We start from the raw sequence: 20,750 nt of genomic DNA on the forward strand, positions 1-20,750 counted from the left end.
TGTGGTCTCAAGAAGTTCTTGTAGACCTAACATTGCCTCCTTGCTTTGTATTCCATACCCATAATTCAAAAACAAATATGATGTTGGTCTCTTATGCCTTCAGCTATTTGTGTGGTCATTTTTAATGACCTGCACATGATCGTCCCTCTGTTCCTCTATTCCATTTTAAAATGTAATCTTTAAACAAGTATTTCCTCTCTTTTGATTAATGACTTTTCAACCAAATTCCATTACACTCCTATCTTCTAGACGGCGGAAAGACTCTGGGGAATCAGGAAGTGTGTCACATGCTAAACAATACCCAACTTCTGACCTGCTCTCATGACTTCGCTATTTATGTGGCTGGTCCAGTTAAGTTTGTGAATACTCTCAATTTGCCTGGATGAGTGAAGCTCCAACAGCACTCGAGAAGCTAGCCACCTGTTTGACTGGAACCTTAATCCACTACCTCAACCATTGATTCTTTCTGCTACTTTAGCTACAGTGTGTACCATCAATAAGATGCATTGCAGCAAGTTGCCAAAGTTCCTTTGACAGCACCTTCCGAACCCATGACTTTACCGCCTAGAAGTACAAGGGCATCGATCACATAGGAACACCACCACCTCCTTATTCCCTCCCAGATCACTTGCCATTTTGACTTGGAAATATTGCTGTTGGTTTATAATTGCTGGCTCATCAACCAGGAACTCTCCACCTCACAGCACTGTGGATCCATCTACACCACAAGATCTGCAGTTGTTTAAGAAGGCGAATCGCCACCTTCTCAAGGGTAATTAGGGATGGGTAATAAATATTGGCTTTCCAATGGCACCCACATTCCTGGAAAATAACTGGTGAGACTTTCCGGCTGTTCACGTCAGCGGGACCAGCCGGTTACCTGGCGGCGTGTGGTGGATTCAGTGGAAAATCCTATTAATAGCAGCGTGACCAGAAGATCTTGCCGCCGGCCAATGGCAGGCCTCCTTCCGTCCCCAAGAAACATGGGGAGGCCAGTAAATGTCACCCAACACGTATAATTCTAGCCATAATTTCATATGCACTGAGTTTCAACTGGCAGGACCATTTGGAAGGTAGGTTGAACGACACAACTCTTTTACAGCATCTACCAAACAATTAAAGACGCCATGACTGAAACCTGAGACCGGGTGGCTTGCCTGTCTTCATGTGGCAGAATTTCACGTATGACAGAGAATTTCAAAATAAGGAGGTCTAATATGATGTGACCAACATTCAATGTTCTTGTGCCCAAATCCTCCATAATCTCTGTTCGGTACTGTGGGCAAGAGACAAAGAGAAGAGCAGCAATTTTCCAAATGGTGAGCAGAGCCGCGTAGACAAGAATTTCTGTGTAGGTGGAAGAGCGTGTAGCACAACCTTCTGCAAGCTTTCTACACCTTATAGAACCAGTATCAGCACAACATTGGGATCAGAACATCTGGTTGCAGTGTGACCCCCCCCCCCCCATAAAACTAAAACATAAATCCTCAAAGGTGTCTCATAAATAGTAACATCAATCATTATGCCAATCACAAATTTGAATTATGTACAAATATGGTCAAAAACATTAAATCAACCAAAATATAAAGGCAAATGTCTGGCAGTGAGTAATAGCTAGTAATTCAAGCTCCCTTTTCAGCTGATAGTCATAAATACAGTTAATGATACCAAAATAATAGTCATGTATTTTCCTATTCTTCTTAATTACCTTCAGCCAAGTTTAAAGGGTGTCCAGCTTGGTGTTTATAAATTGGTCCTATTGGCACAGTTGTAGCTTTGAGTGTATTGGATAGAATTCCAAATGTTATGACTGAGGCGTTTGAATGATCCATTTCATTGAATTTATTGCAACTTTATTCAAAATCGTAACAAAAATTACAACATTAAACTGGAAATCATCAAACTGTTTCAGTGACGATATTGTTGTCTCACTGTGTGTCACAATGTCCACACACAGCTGAAAAGTATATTCGATCAAGCTCCACGCGCTTATTGTCTGTCCTAACATTGCTAACATTGTTATTGCAGAATATGGTATTGTTAAACTTTGATCTAAATCTGTACAGTACAGTGTTCTGTTACGAGTCATAGCCTTGTTTATGTCAGAATGTGTATCGGTCCCTGGAACTTGCAAATATTAATACAACATGAATGCTGAAAATAACAATGTTAAACCCCAAATCTGGGAGGGTGGCCATTTCATTTATTATTTAGTCAACATTTTTGCCACTTTAACATATGTGGTCCATCATAAATGATCAGCTAAACAATGTTGCTTATTGAGGCTTGAGGAATGTACAATGGTATTTCTTTTTTTTAAATAAATTATTGCATACAATAATCTTTAAAAATCATATTGCAGTGTACAAGAAGTTAATACTTTTTTAGTTGACTAAATAGTTCACTGACATATAAGATAAACTATTTTTCCGTTCCTTTAAATGAGGCCAGTATCTTGTCAATGAGTCTTGTGTATGTATACTTTTACTGACATTTGTTGACAAATCTAGAAATAGTAGCTAGTTCTGGAATTTTTAATGCCTAGGTAGGGAAATTCCTGACTTCATTATTTTTAGCTAGAAAGTGATATAATAAGTGCCAGAGTTATGGTGATTACAGCACAGAAGTAGGCCATTCGGCTCATCGAGTTCATGCTAACTCTCTGTAGAGCAATTCAATCGGTTTCATTCCCCCAACTCTATTCCCATAGTTCGACAAGTTTATTTTCCTCAAGTACCAATCCATTTTTTAAAAAAAATCTTTATTGACTCTTTTTTCAACTCGCTGGCACAGTGGTTAGCACTGCTGCCTCACAGTGCCAGGGACCCGGGTTCAATTCCAGCCTTGGGTGACTGTCTGTGTGGAGTTTGCACATTCTCCCGTGTCTTGTGGGTTCCATCTGGGTGCTCCGGTTTCCTCCCACAGTCCAAAGATGTGCAGGTTAAGTGGATTGACCATGCTAACTTGTGCCTTAGTGTCCAAAGGATAGGTGGGGGCACTGCGTTATGTGGGTAGGGTGGGGGTGTGGGCCTGGGTCGGGTGCTCTTTCAGATGGTTGGTACAGAGTCAATGTTTTTATTTGGGTGCTACACTATGGTTTACGTGTTGAGACTGGCCTATGGTTTGAGAGGATAGAATACTTAACAAGAGCCTAACAAAATGCTTAGCGGAACTTATCCAAAGTATTATACGTGTTGAATTATAATATTTATTGGATATAGTTTTCATCATTGAATGAGAGGCGTCTAATTTTATCGTGAACCAAATCAGCAACTAAAAGCAGAATGGCAACTCCAAGGAAGGAGATAGGTGTACAAGAGTTCATTTCCCAGTTCTTCCAGACCTTATAACAGGCACTATTACTTTCTAATGGACATATTTTAAGTCATAGAGCCGCAACTGTTTTGCCTATTTAGTTATTGCAGATCCTGGTAATGTAGTGATATAAGGACATTTTTGGTAGTTAGGGGGCTGTAAAGTCCAAAATAGCTGAGGAACCCTCATCAACGGAACAGCAAAGTCTGCTTTCATATCATTTGTAACATCGACTGAGGTGGAAAGGAGCATTGCAGAACACAAGACACACACAAGACAAAACACAACACAACAGAACACATTTAAAAATGTGAGTGTAGCTTGATTGACCTTAGGCAATAAACCAATGTGTATTCTACTGAATAAAAGGGCCTGGTGAGACATGACAGACCATTCCTTTCAATCAGCAGAGAATAGAGAGGAAGCCAGACAGAAAGTAAATGAAATACAGGCTTCAAATCAACAATAGGTGTACAGGTCAGCGTGCTTAAATTGATCTGGATGAGGTTGGGCCAAGCCATCTACTGCAATTGGCTGCAGCACAGGAAACTTTTGGCATGGCATTGGTGCCAAACTTGCTTTAAAACAACTGTATCAATATGTACTGCAATGAAATCCAACTAATCCAGGAAAGTAAAGGAAGAGGGATGAAGATTACATGCAGACCAACATGTCAATACATATAACAGACTAATACATATAATAATGGCACATATAATGATACACATGTTGGAATGATACACCATGCCAAGAATGTTGTGCAGCATTTTGTAATAATTTTGTAGATGACCTCTCAATTGTATTTTTAAACAATCCTGCACACCCCTCTCCGACCTTCCTCACATGACTACCTTAATGTGTCAATAACCTTCTAATGGCATATAGAAACACTACGCATTCAACAACACAAAGGTCACTGGCTATACTGATGATCAAAAGGAAACTACACACATAGTTCGGCCTTGTGACTTCCCTTCAACTTCAGAGATAGTTAGGCAATGCCATCAGATGCAAGTGGCTCAATGGGAGCAACATTCCAATAGCAGAGTCCTTGACTAAGGGGGAAAGTGTTCTTGCGAGAAATTACACCTCAGGTGAAAAATAGACTCAAGCAATTGTATTAGCGAAAACTGGTCCAATTTCATATACGTACAATCTGATGATGAACAAGTTTGGCTTTGGCACGCTGACCAATGATTGTCTGCACATAGTGAGAGTACAGAATCTGTACCAGATGTTTTCACCACAGTGTATGGACGGTGACATGTCTGACTTGAGGTCTACAACTGCTGAAATTATGGAATCTGTTACGGCAGAGTCATCCACACTACCAAAGATGGTTCCTGAGTTGGTTTCGCCAGATGTAACACCAGCCAGTGAACAAGAAGACGCTCCTAGAACCCCTTAGAGCCGAGTTCCTGAATGTTATCTTCTGCCAAAAACGAGACAGATGTCCACCCAAGAGACTGTCTGACTAAAGTACATATGTACCTGTAACATAACAATGTTCGTTAGGCATAATGTGTTGAATCTGTGTCAAAGATTGTGATTCAGTAAAAATGTCACCGACACTAAAGTACTAAAGAGGGAGGGGTGATATATATCAGAGTAACACCACGGGCTGGTGTAATGTCACATGTTATGCAATTATGTCAACAGAGCATTTTGTGGGCTTTTGTGGAGTTCACTGTTGTGCCCTGTTTGGGCAGCATCTTGTCGATAAACCCCTTGCACTTTGTTATATAAACTCGACGTGTGCCACCTCTGATTCTTTCCCTTTGCGGCTAAAACAAAGAATATACACTAATGAAGCTAATTCCGTCATAATATTTAAGAGTGTGTCAGATAAACACTGAGCAGGAAAATGGAATTGGGACTGTGGGGAGCTAGTATTGGCAAGGCATGAAGCCTCCTAAGAGAACCTAAAGTTCAATCATTCAACATCTCTGCGTAGTGTGGACAGTTTGTTCAGTATCTCATGTCCTTCGCCAGATCTTGCAGTGGAATAGCTGTTCTAAGCAATTGCATGGGTTTTGTTCTCATCAACCCAGTCCATTCCAAGTGTATTGATCATTAAAGTACAGCTTTCCAATCCAGCTTCAATCTAATTTATTTCAGATAAACTACCATTGTTAATATCTCAATATAAGCTTTCCTTTAGCATTCACAAAGCTGGAAAAGTCTTTGAGAGTCACTTCCTCATAGAGTTGTATTTAACTGCGTCCCACAATAATTTGTATCAAGGTGACAATTGTTTTTCAAAGGTCCAGTTAACCAATATATACTTTATAGATGGCAAACTTTAAGCAGTGAAATATGTAGCTACAAATTATACCTAGACTAGACTAGAAGACTGGAACAGTACAGCCCAGAACAGGCCCTTCGGCCCTCGATGTTGTGCCGAGCAATGATCACCCTACTCAAACCCACGTATCCACCCTATACCCGTAACCCAACAACCCCCCCCCTTAACCTTACTTTTTAGGACACTACGGGCAATTTAGCATGGCCAATCCACCTAACCCGCACATCTTTGGACTGTGGGAGGAAACCGGAGCACCCGTTGATCAGTAGACTTTGAGTGAGGATGTATAGGGGAACATAAAATAAAATCAGCGTAGGCAGTTCGAATCCACTATGCGGCACTTAACAATGTGAACAACACGTAGAGTTCTGTTGGAGCAAGGAATTGTTTTGACTTCTATTGGAATATTATCCCTTATTTAATTCCATTTCCTTAAAAGAATTGGAGATGAGGCAATTGCTGCTTTTTAATGGTATTTTCATTTGAGAGAACTACAATCATTATTTTCTTTCCACCTGCATGGGATTCACACTGTTCAGTAGCCATACTCTTGGGTGCAGCTCAACAGACCGGTTGTGTTGCGTAATTTTGATGATGTTTCAGGATTGTTACAAAGAAAGATCTGTGTAAGTTACTGCACTCTGTCCATTTCCTGCCGTTGTCCCTGCTTTGGATTCGTTTTGTAGCAAGCAGTCAGTTTTTAAAAAAATTGCCCTGTAGCTAAAGCCAAACCACACATCAAAATCCCCCACATCTGCATTCTCTAAAAGCTTTGTTCCATTAGCAGGAGCATTCATTTCTTTTTTTTTATTGCTTTGACTTGTTTAAGCCACTGAAAGAGTCTCTTTGACCTCTGGCTCTTCCCCATCTGTCTGTCACTTCCAATTCGGATTGAAGTTGAGAACTCTCTCCTTGATTCGATTAATTACATTCCTGAGATGATGATTTTCCAAATTTTGGTCGCACCATTTAGTAACCATTTTTGCTTAGCCCCCATTTTCCAAGCCTCTGTATTTTTTGTTTGCTCCGAGTTGTCCCTTTATTAAGAGAGGGTTGGGGAAGAATGAAAATATCCTGGCAGTGAAGGCTTATTGTGAAATTTCCACTGATTGACGCTATCAGTCCATTTGTAAAAGAAGGATTGATTAGGTTTCTGCCAGCTGAAGCATTTATGTGTCTGATGATGGTGTTTTATCGATGTTGATCCATTAGCTGTTTCTAATTAATTTTGTGCATTACATTTCTGGACTATGTGTAGAATCCACTAAAGTAGCATGCATGGATCAAGCAGGTAGAAAACAAAGGTTAGGTTTGTTTATGATATACAAAAATCTCCACTCCCCGAAGGGTCTTACTCCTCGACATGCGCCCAGGTTGGGGTTTCTTTACTAGTGATCTAATCCCTTGTTAAAGAGAAGGCCCGTCCCCGTTGCTGGGGAAGCTTGTATTCCGATGAGGTCACAGGGAATCTGATGGTCCTGATGCAGTGACCTCTGAGAGGATTACAACACCCCTCCCCCACCAAAGCCCTGAGATACATCCATGTCCATGTGTGGGACCAAGGAATCCTTAGTCTTCGTAGCCCAGGAGCAGCCTTCGGGGGCTGACCTCCTGGCACCCGGAGGCATATAGATAACTGGGGAGTGGCCTTTTCGTGCAGAGCGCCTGGGTGGGTTTGTTGGAATGGAAGCGGCTGTGGACATCAACACAACGGACTCCGGTGGTGGCAAGACGTCCATGTCGGTCTCGGAATCTGAGCTCAATGGGACCTCATCTGGCATCTCGGCGTCTGCGATGTCCGAATCCGGCTTCTCCACGGCAGATGTGGGCGGGGCCAATGGCGGCAGCTGGGGCGGAGGCGGTAACTCAAGCTGGGAACAGTTTCGGTCATGAAACTCTGGAATCAGATCTGGCGTCTCAGGGATGCGCCCATGGAGGTGATCCACGTGCTAATTCAACTCACGTCCCTGAACCTGCAGTCGATAAGAGACCGATCCTGTCTGGGCCAATACAATGCCCAGGATCCACGTGGCGTCTTCACCAAAGTTGTGGACGTACACCAAGTCCCCCAAAGTGAAATATGCAAAGGTATATGCTGGCATGCATCAGCCTCAGCTCTATTCTGCCCTTGGTGGATTTTCCCGCTGATGCCTGGGAGATCGAAACTCAAATGCCTACGAAGGCAGAGACCCATCAACAATTTGGCTGGAGTGACCCCTGTCGTGATGTGTGGCGTTGTCTGCTCACAAAAAAGGAATCGTGCCAGACAGGTCTCCCAGGAAATCGAGATCTGCTTTCTCATTCTGTTTTTGAACATCTGTACTGCTCGCTCTGCCAATTCATTCAATGCCAGGTGCTACAGGCTGGTACGCACGCGTCGTATGCCGTTTGCGGTCATGAATGCCCCAAACTCCGCACTTGCAAAAGCTGTCCCATTGTCCGAGACCAGCACCTCCGCTATCCCGTGTGTGCTAAAAGATTGCCGCAGCCTGTTGATGGTGGCGCAAACTGTTGCAATTTGCATTTTATGGACCGCCATCCACCTTGAATGGATGTCTACGATGGTGAGGTACATTGCTGCCTGGAACAGCCCCGCAAAATCTATGTGAAGGCAGGACCAAGGACGGCCCGGCCAATCCCATCCTCGTCGCCAGTGTTGAATCCACTAAAGTAGCATGCATGGATTAAGCAGGTAGAAAACAAAGGTTAAGTTTATTTATGGTATACAAGAATCTCCACTTCCTGAAAGATCTCCCTCCTCGACCTGCACTCCAGTCAGGACTTTTATTCCAATGCTCCAATCCCCATTACTGGGGAAGCTCGAATTCAGTGGCGGTCTCGGGGAATCTGATGCAGTATCCTTCGGGAGGGTTATAAGGGGAAAAAATGTTTGTTACTGCATTGAGTTAAATTGATATTCACCTCCTCAAAAGGCAGGGCTCCTGCCCTTGTTCAGTAGGAAGCTTGAAGGAGGACGTGCAGAGAAATATTTTGCCCTTCAGTCCATGCAAAATTTTGAATTAGATCAGATGCATGCAATTTTACTTTGGCAATGTGAATTTGGCCGCACATTATAAACATCTCCCAATTTTTGTTCGGTTTGACTTTGATACAACTAAAATTCAGGAGATATGTGTGATAGCAACAGGAATCAATATCGCCCATTTTACATTGTTTCCCAAAATCAATATTGTTAAGTAATGGGTCAAGAGACATCCCAATTAGTTGTCTCATTTATGTTAAGTATCCAATAATTGACACTGATATGTAAAGGGGCTTCAGGTGGCCTTTGTGTCAGGTGATGTGAAGATAGAGTTTTGAGCAGAGTCTGTTCAAGTGGAATAAAGGTGTTTGTAAAAGGAGCAGTACCTTTGACTCTTTATACAACAGCAGCTAAACGTCAAACAAATATTACACCCTCCCCAATGTTTCTGACTGCTCTTACTCCAGGGATGTTTACCACATCAGGTATGAAAATACCCGAATTATGATGCTGAAGTATCTTAATAGTGAATAATGCACTGACCATCAGACTGTCAATTATGCAGCTGTTCTGGAGGAAGTGGTGATTATCTTTCATTAATGGAAAGCCCAAAACGCCCTCAAAATCCTGATCAATATGTCTAAGAGCGACAGTGACTGAAATCTTGTGCCCTCCCCCATGGTGAGTTTGGTAGAGGAGACATTTAATCAAATGAAAGGATAGTGGGAAGTGACCCTCCAGCCCGATTAAGTCCTTGGCGCGAGGTCATTGGATGGCCTTCCCTCCATGGCACCAATTAAAGCCCTTAATAAATGACCAATTAATTGCCCACTGAAAGGCCTCATCCTGCTGGTATTAATCCGGCTGGGGCACGACATACGGGTGGCGGACAGGGGGTAATAAGCAAAACCATTTTTGTTCAAAGGCACTCAGTGCCTGTTGGGGACTTGGCATCAGGAAGCGAGGTCCTGCCGAATTCCATCCCTATGCTTTTGCTGTTGACCACCACCCAACCTCTCCTGAGAAGAGCTACTGGCCTGGGACCTGCGGCCCCGGGGATCCTTGACCCCCTGACAAGGCCCACCACTGGTCTGGCAAGTGCCTGAGTGGCAATTAAATCGGTGGCCTTCTCAAAAAAGAGGCAAGACAAGGCTCCCACCATTGGTTGAGACCCTTCACCTTCATTAAACCCAGCCCAGAGATTCAATTCGAAATGCTGAGATTTAATAAACAATTAAACAATTAAGCTTCCTGCGTCGCTAGTTCTGGCAAATAAAGCTGATACAGGATTTAGGTTCATATATCCATTTGTTTCAGTGATACCGCTCTTGTCTTTGAATCAGAAGTTTCAATCCCGAATCCAGGTTTGAGCACAAATGTCTGTGCAGCACTGAGTGAGTGCTGTTTTGTTGGAGATATCATCTCTCACAAGACATTAAACTGAAGCCACACCTCCATGTTCAACTGGACACAAAAGGTTCCAAGAGCATGGTGCTGTGATGTGGCCAATATTTATCTCAAACCAACACCACCATAACTGATTGATTAATTAACAGCTAATTTGTCTCGGTGGTTTGTGGGACTCTATAATGTGCAACTTTGCTGCCATATTTGCTGATGTAATAACAGTGACTGCACTTCAAAAGTAATTCATTGGCTTTGGGAAATCCAGATGATGAGAAAGATGTTATGCAAATGAAAGCTGTTTCTTTATAACTAGTGAAGACGGGAATATCGCCACAATAGTAACCTTAAAACAACAGTGGACAACCTGCAGCCAGGGGGCCACATGTGGCTCATCGGCGTTCTGAATGCGACATTTTGTTGGCTGTTGCCCATGGGCAGGTTTGCCACATTCTGCTGATTTCCATTCGTTTAGTAATTTTCCTACCGGTATTACTGAAGTGTCACACTTTTAAAAGTAAGTGAAGTGCTGATCTTCCACAACGTTGAGTGTGAGAGTTCCCTCTGCGTCCAAAGTGTAAATATTGATTTCCTATTTACCATTTGAATTTGACAATAATTCTATTAATATATAAATGATTAGGGTGGCACAATGGTTAGCACTGCTGTCTCATGGAATGGCGCCGGAATGTGGCGACTAGGGGCTTTTCACAGTAACTTCATTGAAGCCTACTCGTGACAATAAGCGATTTTCATTTCATTTCATTTCATGGCACTGAGGACCCGGTTCGATACCAGCCCTGGATCACCGTCCATCTAGAGTTTGCACATTCTCCCCTTGTCTGCATGGGTCTCACCCCCACAACCCAATGATGTGTAGGGTAGGTGGATTGACCAGGCTAAATTGTCCCCTTGTTGGAAAAATTAAAAAAATAAATAAATGATCAAGCACATGAACGAAAAATGTTATGAATATTCAGCATGTATTAAATATATTTAATGGCTGGAATTCTCCGGCCTTGCGATTCTCTTTTCCCACCGGCAGCGCACCCCTGCCCGGGGTTTCCCGGAGGCATGGGGTGGCTTCAATAGAAAATCTCATTGACGAGCGGCGGGAAAAGCGAATCCCTCCACCAGCGAAAGGTGTACCACCGAGAAACACGTGGCTGGAGACCGGAGAATACTGCCCAATCTTATTCAGGGGGGTCATAGTTAGTGAACAAGGCTGATTTCAATCTTGTGGCCCACTAAGATAAAGGAGGGCCTCTCATGCGGCCCACACAACCTAGGTTGCCCACCGCTGCCTTAGAGTGATATGGCTAATGGAGAGCGAAAGTTCTCCGAAGTGTGTGATCACTGTAGTTCATGGAATGTTGCTGGAGTGTCAACTGACAATGCAAAGAGGCAGGCACGATTGTAAAGATGCTGGGAATATTACTTCATTATCTGGTGATGTGACTTCTATATTCAATAACAAATTAGATGGGTAGATGAGAAAGGAACTGGAGACAGAATAGAGGCACAATATGATCCTTTTGTGGAAAGTAAATGCTGATATGGACTGGTCGGGCCAAATTCTTTATTTCCTTATTTAAGCTTTTGTGTAGCATAGAGACTAGGGAGAAGGTTGACAAAGGCCTGTCCTTTGGAAAGTTTCACATTCTGAGGGAAATCAGCTCGACAGAATGAATTCATGGCAGTGCAAGTATCGCAGGTTTGGAGGTATTGCATGTGTGGACTCGTCTGATTTAACAGTTTCTAGTACTGTACCTAACATTGTTCCTTTCTATTTGGGATTTAGGTTATGCTCTCTTGTGGACTGTGATTGCCCAGTCTGTTCTAAAGCAGGCTGAGCAGGAGGATGTTGTTCTACCATGCCAGCATCGCTTTGGTCATTTACAATCAAAGAATCTGGATATTGAATGGCTTTTGCAAGACTCTGAACCCAATCAGAAAGTGGTGAGCATTCCTTTCAGATGGTTTACATTATAGTCAATTATTATTCTAATTGTGATAACGGTCAATGTAATGACTACATTGCGTCACATTACATTATAGTTTATTCAGCTGCTACATGATTGATCCTTAACACAACTATGCAATATTTTTAAAAGTTAAAAACTCAGCAAGATTCTTTGTAATTTCATTTGTCACCCAGAGTTTGGGTGGATCAAGTGCCTGTTTATAGCCTTCTTGCAGGCCACTTATTCAGAGCACTTCTGAATTAGGGGGTTAAAATTCAACTTCAGAGGAGGCAATGAGGGGTAAAAGGGGTAGGAATGGAACAGCAGCTGTTATATACTCTACGTATTGAATGGAGAGGAAAGTCAGGCAGTGTTTACAACATGGCTGCTGCCTTCTAGTGTATTTTAGCCCCATGATGTTCATTCCTGAGTATCCCATCTTTCGAGAAATGGTAAACTATATTAATATGATTTATTACTAATTAATATAATGGATTTATAATTCATTGATAATTATTCAATATAATTGTAAATTATATTCCCTGGAGATGAGGAGGTGATTTCATTAAGATGAATAAAATAGCGTATGCTGTACCCAGTTCGTTTGTGGGTCACTTTTGAGGGCCAGTGTGGTAGTATGACTAGGGGTATTACGGTACCTGGGAGTGTGAGCTGCCATTGGTGCAGAGGACTCGCTGCCCATTGGCCCAGTATGTCATGTTCCTCTGAGAGGAAGGTAGCTCTGCCTATGAGGCGGGGAATAAGAACCCGTGTTCCCCGGCAGCCAGCCATTCTTCTGTACGTCTGCTGCCGGGTCCACTTCTTGCGTATTAAAGCCTATCGTTCCGTCTTCATCTACGTTTCGTGTCCATTGATTGTGCATCAGCCAGATAAGGTGATAAACTTTGTTTAAGACTGGTAGGTGATGGTGGACATTGAACTTGGGGGCGAATAGTTGTTTTCTTATCATGCTCCTAAATTTATTTTTTCTTTTTGGGTTTTGTATGTGTTGTTTTGCACCGGGTTTTGGGCCGTGGCTCAGTTTTGTATGTGGGTTAACTTTGTTCTTAATGGGGGATGGTGGTTGGAATTTTCTTCTTTATCCTTGTTGGGGATTGTAATATTTGCTTTTGTATTTTCGAGCGGGGGGGGGGGAGATCAGTGAGGGTCAGGATGCTTGGCGTCATATGCGGGGGCTACCAGGCTAGCTCGCGGAAGCGCAGTGGGGGGGGGGGGGGCGCGAGCAGGTGATCAGTTTGTCATGGGGGGTTGGGATATGGTTATTTTGTTATGGGGGGAGAGGGGGGGGGAATTGTTCTGACAGGGGAGGGTCTGGCCCGTGGAGACAAATTGGAAGTCAATGACGATGGGCGCCCGAGGGCGGGTCTGAGGAGTCGTGGGACAAGGGCTGGAGGCTGGCCTAAGAGGTCGGTGACCAGTGGTGTCCCGCAAGGATTTGTTCTCGGACCTCTGCTCTTTGTGGTTTTTATAAATGACTTGGATGAGGAAGTGGAAGGTGGGTTAGTAAGTTTGCCAATGACACGAAGGTTGGGGGAGTTGTAGATAGAGCTGAGGGTTGTTGCAGGTTACAAGACATTGACAAGATGCAGAGCTGGGCTGAGAAGAGGCAGATGGAGTTCAACCTTGATAAATGTGATGTGATTCATTTTGGAAGGTCGAATTTGAATGCTGAATACAGGGTTAAAGGCAGGATTCTTGGAAGTGTGGAGGAACAGAGCGATCTTGGGGTCCACATACATAGATCCCTCAAAGTTGTCACCCAGTTTGATAGGGTTGTTTAGAAGGCGCATGGTGTGTTGGCTTTCATTAACAGGGGATTGAGTTTAAGAGCTGTGAGGTTTTGTTGCAGCTTTATAAAACCCTAGTTCGACCACACTTGGAATATTGTGTCCAGTTCTGGTCGCCTCATTATAGGAAGTATGTGGATGCTTTGGAGAGGGTACAGAGGAGATTTACCAGGGTGCTGCCTGGTCTGGAGGGCATGTCTTTCGAAGAAAGGTTGAGGAAGCCAAGGGTTTTCTCACTGGAGTGAAGAAGGCAGAGAGGTGACTTGATAGAGGTGTACAAGGTGATGAGAGGCATGGATAGAGTGGATAGCCAGAGACTTTTCCCCAGGGTGGAAATGACTGTCTCGAGGGGACATAATTTTAAGGTGATTGGAGGAAGATATAAGGGAGATATCAGAGGTAGGCTCTTTACCCAGAGAGTGGTGTGTGTGTGGAATGCACTGCCAGCACAGGTGGTGGAGTCAGAGTCATAGAATCATAGAATTTACAGTGCAGAAGGAGGCCATTCGGCCCATCGAGTCTGCACCGGCTCTTGGAAAGAGCACCCTACCCAAGCCCACACCACCCTATCCCCATAACCCAGTAATCCCACTCAACCAACACTAAGGGCAATTTTGGACACTAAGGGCAATTTAGCATGGCAAATCCACCTAACCTGCACTGTGGGAGGAAACCAGAGCACCCGGAGGAAACCCATGCACACATGGGTAGAACGTGCAGACTCTGCACAGACAGTGACCCAGCCGGGAATCGAACCTGGGACCCTGGAGCTGTGAAGCAATTGTGCTAACCACTATGCTACTGTGCTGCCCGCACAGTCATTAGGGACATTTAAGCGACTCTTAGACAGACACATGGACAGCAGTAAATTGAAGGGGTATAGGTTAGGTTGATCTTAGATTAGGATAAATAGTCGGCACAACATCGTGGGCTGAAGGGCCTGTACTGTTCTGTTTTATGTTTTATGTAGATCCATGGAGGTTCAGACGACCAAGAGAAGGAATTTTCTTTTTCCTCCCATGTACACAAAGGGTACTCCCGGATTGATTTTTTTGTTTTGGATAGGGCCTTGCTGGTGGGGATGGTGGATGCCAAGTATTCGGCGATTGTTGTGTTGGACCATGCCCCACATTGGGTGGATTTACGAGTGAGCAAGGAGGGGGGCCGGCGCCCACAATGGAGATTAAATGTAGGACTACTAACAGATGAGGAGGTGTGCGGGTGGGTGAAGGAGGCCATCCAAAATTATTTGGAGATAAATGACACAAGGGAGGTTTCGGCAGCAATGGTATGGGAGGCGCTGAAGGCAGCATTTAGTGGGTGGAAGTAGTTACATCAATTAAATCTGGCCAAGTTAATTTAGCAAATGAAAGAGTGGGGGGGGGGGGGGGGGGGATTTGGCCCTACCGAACTTTAGGAATTACTACTGGGCGACAAATATAGCTATGATCAGGAAGTGGGTAGTGGGGGAGGGGTCGGTCTGGGAGCGGGTAGAGGTGACATCAAGTAGGGGCACAAATTTAGGAGCACTTGTAACGGGACCTCTGCCATTCTCGCTGGCCCGGTACCCTACAAGCCTGGTGGCAGTGGTGGCTCTGAGAGTTTGGGGACAGTGGCGGAAGCACATGGGAGTGGAGGGAGCATCGGTGTGGGCTCCAATCTCCAATTTGTGGTAATCACCGGTTTGTCCTGGGGAGGTTGGATGGGGGGGTTTCAGAGGTGGTAGAGAGCAGATATTGAGAGTCTGGGAGTTTTGTTTATTGATGGGAGCTTTCCTTGTTTGGAGATGTGGAGGAAGAGTTCCAATTGCCGGGTGGGAATGGGTTTCGCTATCTGCAGGTGAGGGACTTTGTGCGAAGGCAGGATTCGACCTTCCCGTTTCTACCGCCACAGGGGATACAGGTCAAAAACGGGAGTGGGGGACGGCAAGGTCTCGGAAATTCATAAAGAGCTCATGGAGTGGGAGGGAACCCAGATAGGGGAGGTAAAGCGCAAGTAGGAAGATGAGCTGGGTAAGGAGCTGGAGGCAGGTCTGTGGGAGGATGCACTGAGTAGAGTCAACACGTCCTCATCATGTGTCAGGCTCAGCCTGGTACAATTAAAGGTGGTTCACCAGCCACACATGACGGTGGCCCGGATGAGCAGGTTTTTTGGGGTAGAGGGCAGGTGTGTGAGGTGTGCAGGAGGGCCAGCAAACCATGTCCACATGTTTTGGGCGTGTCCGAGGCTTAGGGGATTCTGGAAGGGATTTGAGGATGTCATGTCCACGGAGCTAAAAACGAGGGTGGCGCAGAGTCCAGAGGGGCCATCTTTGGAGTGTCAGAAGACCCTGGAGTCCAGGGGACGAGAGAGGCTGACGTTTTGGCTTTTGCCTCCTTGGTAGCCCGGAGACAGATCCTATTAGCGTGGAGGGACTTAGAGTCTCCGAAATCGGGGGTATGGGTTCGTGACATGGCCGGGTTTCTCAGGCCCGAGAAAATTAAGTTTGTGATGAACCATCAATCGAATGCGAGACGAGTTGCTGTACAAAAGTTAGGCTTTAATAAGCTAGAAGTTTGCCCTGCGGTCGACTACAGTAAATGGACGACCGCCGGGCATTCTGGGTATTTATACCTTGCTCTGGAGGCGGGGTTAACTCAGCCTCTCGACCAATCGGTGAGCCGTCACATGACTGGTCTCAACCAATCGGTCGAGAGGCACATGACCGACCAGGGCCAATGGTAAGCCAGTGTTCTGCACCAATGGCAGACAGCTATGCAAATCATACCACCACAGTTTGTCCTGAGAGGATCAATGCTAGGGTTGGCTCTTTATCGACTTCTTCGGGGAAAACTAAACTGTTAGCAGATACAATAAGGGTGGGGGGGGGGGGGGGTTAGGGAATAAGGGGGGCAGGGGGAGTTCGTTTAGTTTAGTTAAATTTAGGCAGGATTAGCGAGAGGAGATGGAAGGTCTTGGGGATTGTGTGTATAAGCTGGCAGGGTTGGCAGGGTATGGTTGTTGGTTAGGGGGAGGGTGTTAAGCACTGAATTATGTTTACGTTTGTATTTGTATCTTTTGTTGTTCTAAAACCATAAATGCCTTGATAAATTGTTTGTTTAAAAAAAAGATGTATAAAATAGCAAAGGGAATTTATTTAGTAGATAAGGCACAACTCTTCCCTTCACTCGTAGAATCCAGAATAAGGGAACATGACCTGAGAATTCATGTTTTAAGCGCGTTAGAAATGAATGCAGGAAAGATATTTTCAGACAAAGACATGTGAGACTATGAAAGATACAACCACAGAGGATCACATATAAAGCCAATTCAGTGATTTGGAAGGAGATGCATGTTTACCTGGGAAGAAAGTGTATGGAAAAACAGGAAGGAAATAAGAATGAAAAAGATAGAGCTGTCAGTAGCTAACAAGATGACAGGGTAGGCTCAATGGATTGAGCAGTCTATTTCTGTAGAGCATTAATTCAAGCAATTAAATAGGTCTGGTACCTTTCATGGTTAGACAGCCTGCCCTTGGAAGATGCAGCATTGATGGGGACAGACTTTCCTGATTTGACGCCTTTTTGTTTACTTCATGGCGAATTGTTGCTCGAGGCAAGAAGGTTTGCAGCAGATATCCTCACTCACAAAGAATTGCAATGGACCTTTCTTTGGACACTGCACAGGTTCACAGAAACTGTGTGGGAAATACTTTACGAATTTGAGCGAGAGATTTCAGAGGCTTTGATTCCTGGCTGCTCAATAAAGTAGTGGCGTTTTTTGCTGGCACGGTGTCAGGGCTATCAGTAATGAGATTGGTATACATCCCCTCACGGTTCTGTATCGCTTCACCACCTCAATACAGCCGAATGCTATTGAAGACACACAACTGAACAGGAAAAGCGACTTGCTGCTCTCAGGCCTGTGACATAGATACACTTGACAGCATAAGTTGACTGGCCTAATATTTCCTATCTCTCATGTTGAAACTGCTTACAGTCTTTCCTCCGACAGCATACCTGTATCACGGACTCGGATCAGTACATCATTTGAGTTTGGAGAGTACAAGAGTCTCCTTCCCTCTGGTGCCACACATCAGTGTCTATCTGACTGTGCCGCGGGACTCAGGCAATAACCGTATCAAATGTCCAAAGATCGACTGGGGTAGAATGTGAGTTGAAGCTGGGGGATGGGGGGGGGGGGGGGGGGGGGGGGTGCAAACACTAGGGGGCAATTTGGAATGAGGGCTGTGCAAGGAAGGGGAGGGCTATGATGGCATGCAGCAGGGCAAGGACGTGACAATAAAGATTATTATTATGGATGGAGAGTACAAACAATGGAAGAGAGAGGGAAGACTGAGGGGAGGGAAGCTGGAACCTGACAAGGCTTCATGACAAACTCACAAACAAGGGGGTCAAAGGAATACCACTTTGTTTACTAGAAGGTGATGCATTTAGATTTCAGATGCGGCAGGTAGAGGTCCAAGTGAGGCTCGGGCGCCTCAGAGGTGACGGGGGAGGGTGGTTGAATTGAGGAACAGACTTCTTCTTGAGGCTGCTAGCCTTTTTACACTGGGTTGCTGACATGCTGTATGGTCTGGTGAAGACAGATGGGCTGGAGAGAGTGAGAGGATGTGCTGGATGGCGGGCAGACAAAACAGCTGTTGTCCCACCAGGAAATTTGGAAGTGGAACTCGCCTGTTCATCATTAATGAGGTTCCGGGCGCAGAATCTGATGCAGGATTCTACCATTCTGGCCAGTGGGTAAGGCACGCCCGAGCTCTCCGTCACCTCACTTAGTCTCAAAAATTAAGAATTCCACCCAAAGTGTGGTGATATGCCTATGGGCTATATCATAGGTGGATGGTGTGTGAACTCCAACCAGCGGGTGGCAGTATAGACACATTATGTGGTCTCCAGACCAAGGTCATGTGACCTGGGACCCGGATATAAAGGGAGACACATTTGACCATGGTCAGAAGAAGGTTGAGAGGGTAGTACGACGCACATGCAACTGGTCAGTGCTCGGTGTAGGTTCCAGAGGAGTACCAAGACTGCATGATAATGTGCTCTGTATCAAATTGCCCTCTTACCACACGAGACACAATAAAAGGATCCTGGTTTGGACAGATCAAACTGTTTGATGAGTTACTTCATAAAATACAAGGGACAAAACACAACACAAGTTACCAATTTGCATACTTTTTTGGAAAATCCACAGCTGCAATGCACATCCACATTTGTACTGAAGTTAGAAGAGTTGAAATGTGAACTGGAAGTTTACATAAAGTCTAAACGTGAAGTTAGAGGAATAATTGAACAATGAAACACAGCCCTTCACCACAGCCCATGACAGCAAACTGCACCATCGTACAATGTCCTGTCTATTCCAGTGACCCCCGGGAATGCCTAACGACCTTTTAACCCTTTCCACAAATCTCACTGCCACATGGCATTAAGTCAGGAATTTAGGAAACCTAAAACAAATTTTTTTAACACATATTTCCCCTCAACTAGCTCACATTTGGAAGAAGTTTTAATCAAATATTTAAAAAGTAAAAATAAACGCAGCACGAGCTGTTGATATTCATGGATTTGCTGGTGTAGGAGGCAGCCAATGTTTTGATGCTGACATTTTGCCTGACTCCAGGAAAGTGTAAGGCAGAGAAGCCAGAGTCAAAAATCAAAAAGGGCGACAGTACAAGGTACGGTGACTGAGGGGAGCTCAGTGAATAGGCCCAGTAATACTAAAAGGAATAAAACGGGAAGTAAAAACATAAATGGAAAGCGACACGGCAGGTTGTTACATGAAGATATGGGTTCAACGCCAAGGAAAATTAGGAGAAAAGTTAAAAGGAAAAATAACTTCGGAGAGGTTACTGATCAAGGTGTTAAGATTCAAAACAGAGGTATAAGAGCCAAAAAAGTGTACTTTACCTGAATGCTCATAGTATTCGGAATAAGGTAAATGAGTTGATTGCGCAATCATCGTGAATGACTGATTTAGTGGCCATTACTGAAACATGGTTAAAGGATGGTCACGACTGGGATTTAAATATCCAATGGTATCAAACTATTCGGAAGCATAGAGTGGATGGTAAAGGAGGTGGTGTTGCTCTGTTATTTAAGGATGACATCCGGGCAATAGTCAGGGATGACATTGGTGCTATGGAGGATAAGGTTGAATCTATTTGGGTGGAAATCAGGAAAAGTAAGGCGAAAAAGTCACTGACAGGAGTAATCTACAGGCCACTAAATAGTAACATTATGGTGGGGCAGGCAATAAACAAAGAAATAACTGATGCATGTAGAAATGGTACAGCAGTTATCATGTGGGATTTTAATCTACATGTCGATTGGTTTAACCAGGTCGGCCAAGGCACCCTTGAGGAGTTTATAGAATGTATCTGCGATAGTTTCCTAGAACAGTATGTAATGGAACCTATGAGGGATCAAGCAGTCCTAGATCTGGTCCTATGTAATGAGACAGGATTGATTAATGATCTCATAGTTAGGGATCCTCTCGGGAGGAGCGATCACAATGTGGTGGAATTTAAAATAAAGATGAAGGGTGAGAAGGTAAAATCAAACACTAGTGTTTTGTGCTTAAACAAAGGAGATTACAATGGGATGAGAGAAGAGCTAACTAAGGTAGACTGGGAGCAAAGACTTTATGGTGGAACAGTTGAGGAACAGTGGAGAACCTTCCAAGTGATTTTTCACAGTGCTCAGCAAAGGTTTATACCAACAAAAAGGAAGGATGGTAGAAAGAGGGAAAATCGGCCGTGGATATCTAAGATAATAAGGGAGAGTATCAAATTGAAGGAAAAAGCATACAAAGTGGCAAAGATTAGTGGGAGACTTGAGGACTGGGAATTCTTTAGGGGACAACAGAAAGCTACTAAAAAATCTATAAAGAGTAAAATAGATTATGAGAGTAAACTTGCTCAGAATATAAAACAGATAGTAAAAGTTCGACAAATATATAAAACG

At 44.2% G+C, this 20,750-nt stretch overlaps 1 protein-coding gene across 2 annotated transcripts in view; it reads left to right on the forward strand.

The window, feature by feature from the left end:
• Positions 1-20,750, forward strand: part of LOC119954448 (CXADR-like membrane protein) — a 165,310-nt gene that overhangs the window by 107,077 nt on the left and 37,483 nt on the right. For both annotated transcript variants that reach the window (XM_038779667.1, XM_038779666.1), the window contains exon 2: positions 11,809-11,966. In XM_038779667.1, coding sequence (XP_038635595.1) covers positions 11,809-11,966 — 158 coding nt within the window. The remainder of the gene's footprint in view (positions 1-11,808; positions 11,967-20,750) is intronic.

This window comes from Scyliorhinus canicula, chromosome 19 (genome assembly GCF_902713615.1).
Source record: "Scyliorhinus canicula chromosome 19, sScyCan1.1, whole genome shotgun sequence".
Lineage (NCBI taxonomy): Eukaryota > Metazoa > Chordata > Chondrichthyes > Carcharhiniformes > Scyliorhinidae > Scyliorhinus > Scyliorhinus canicula.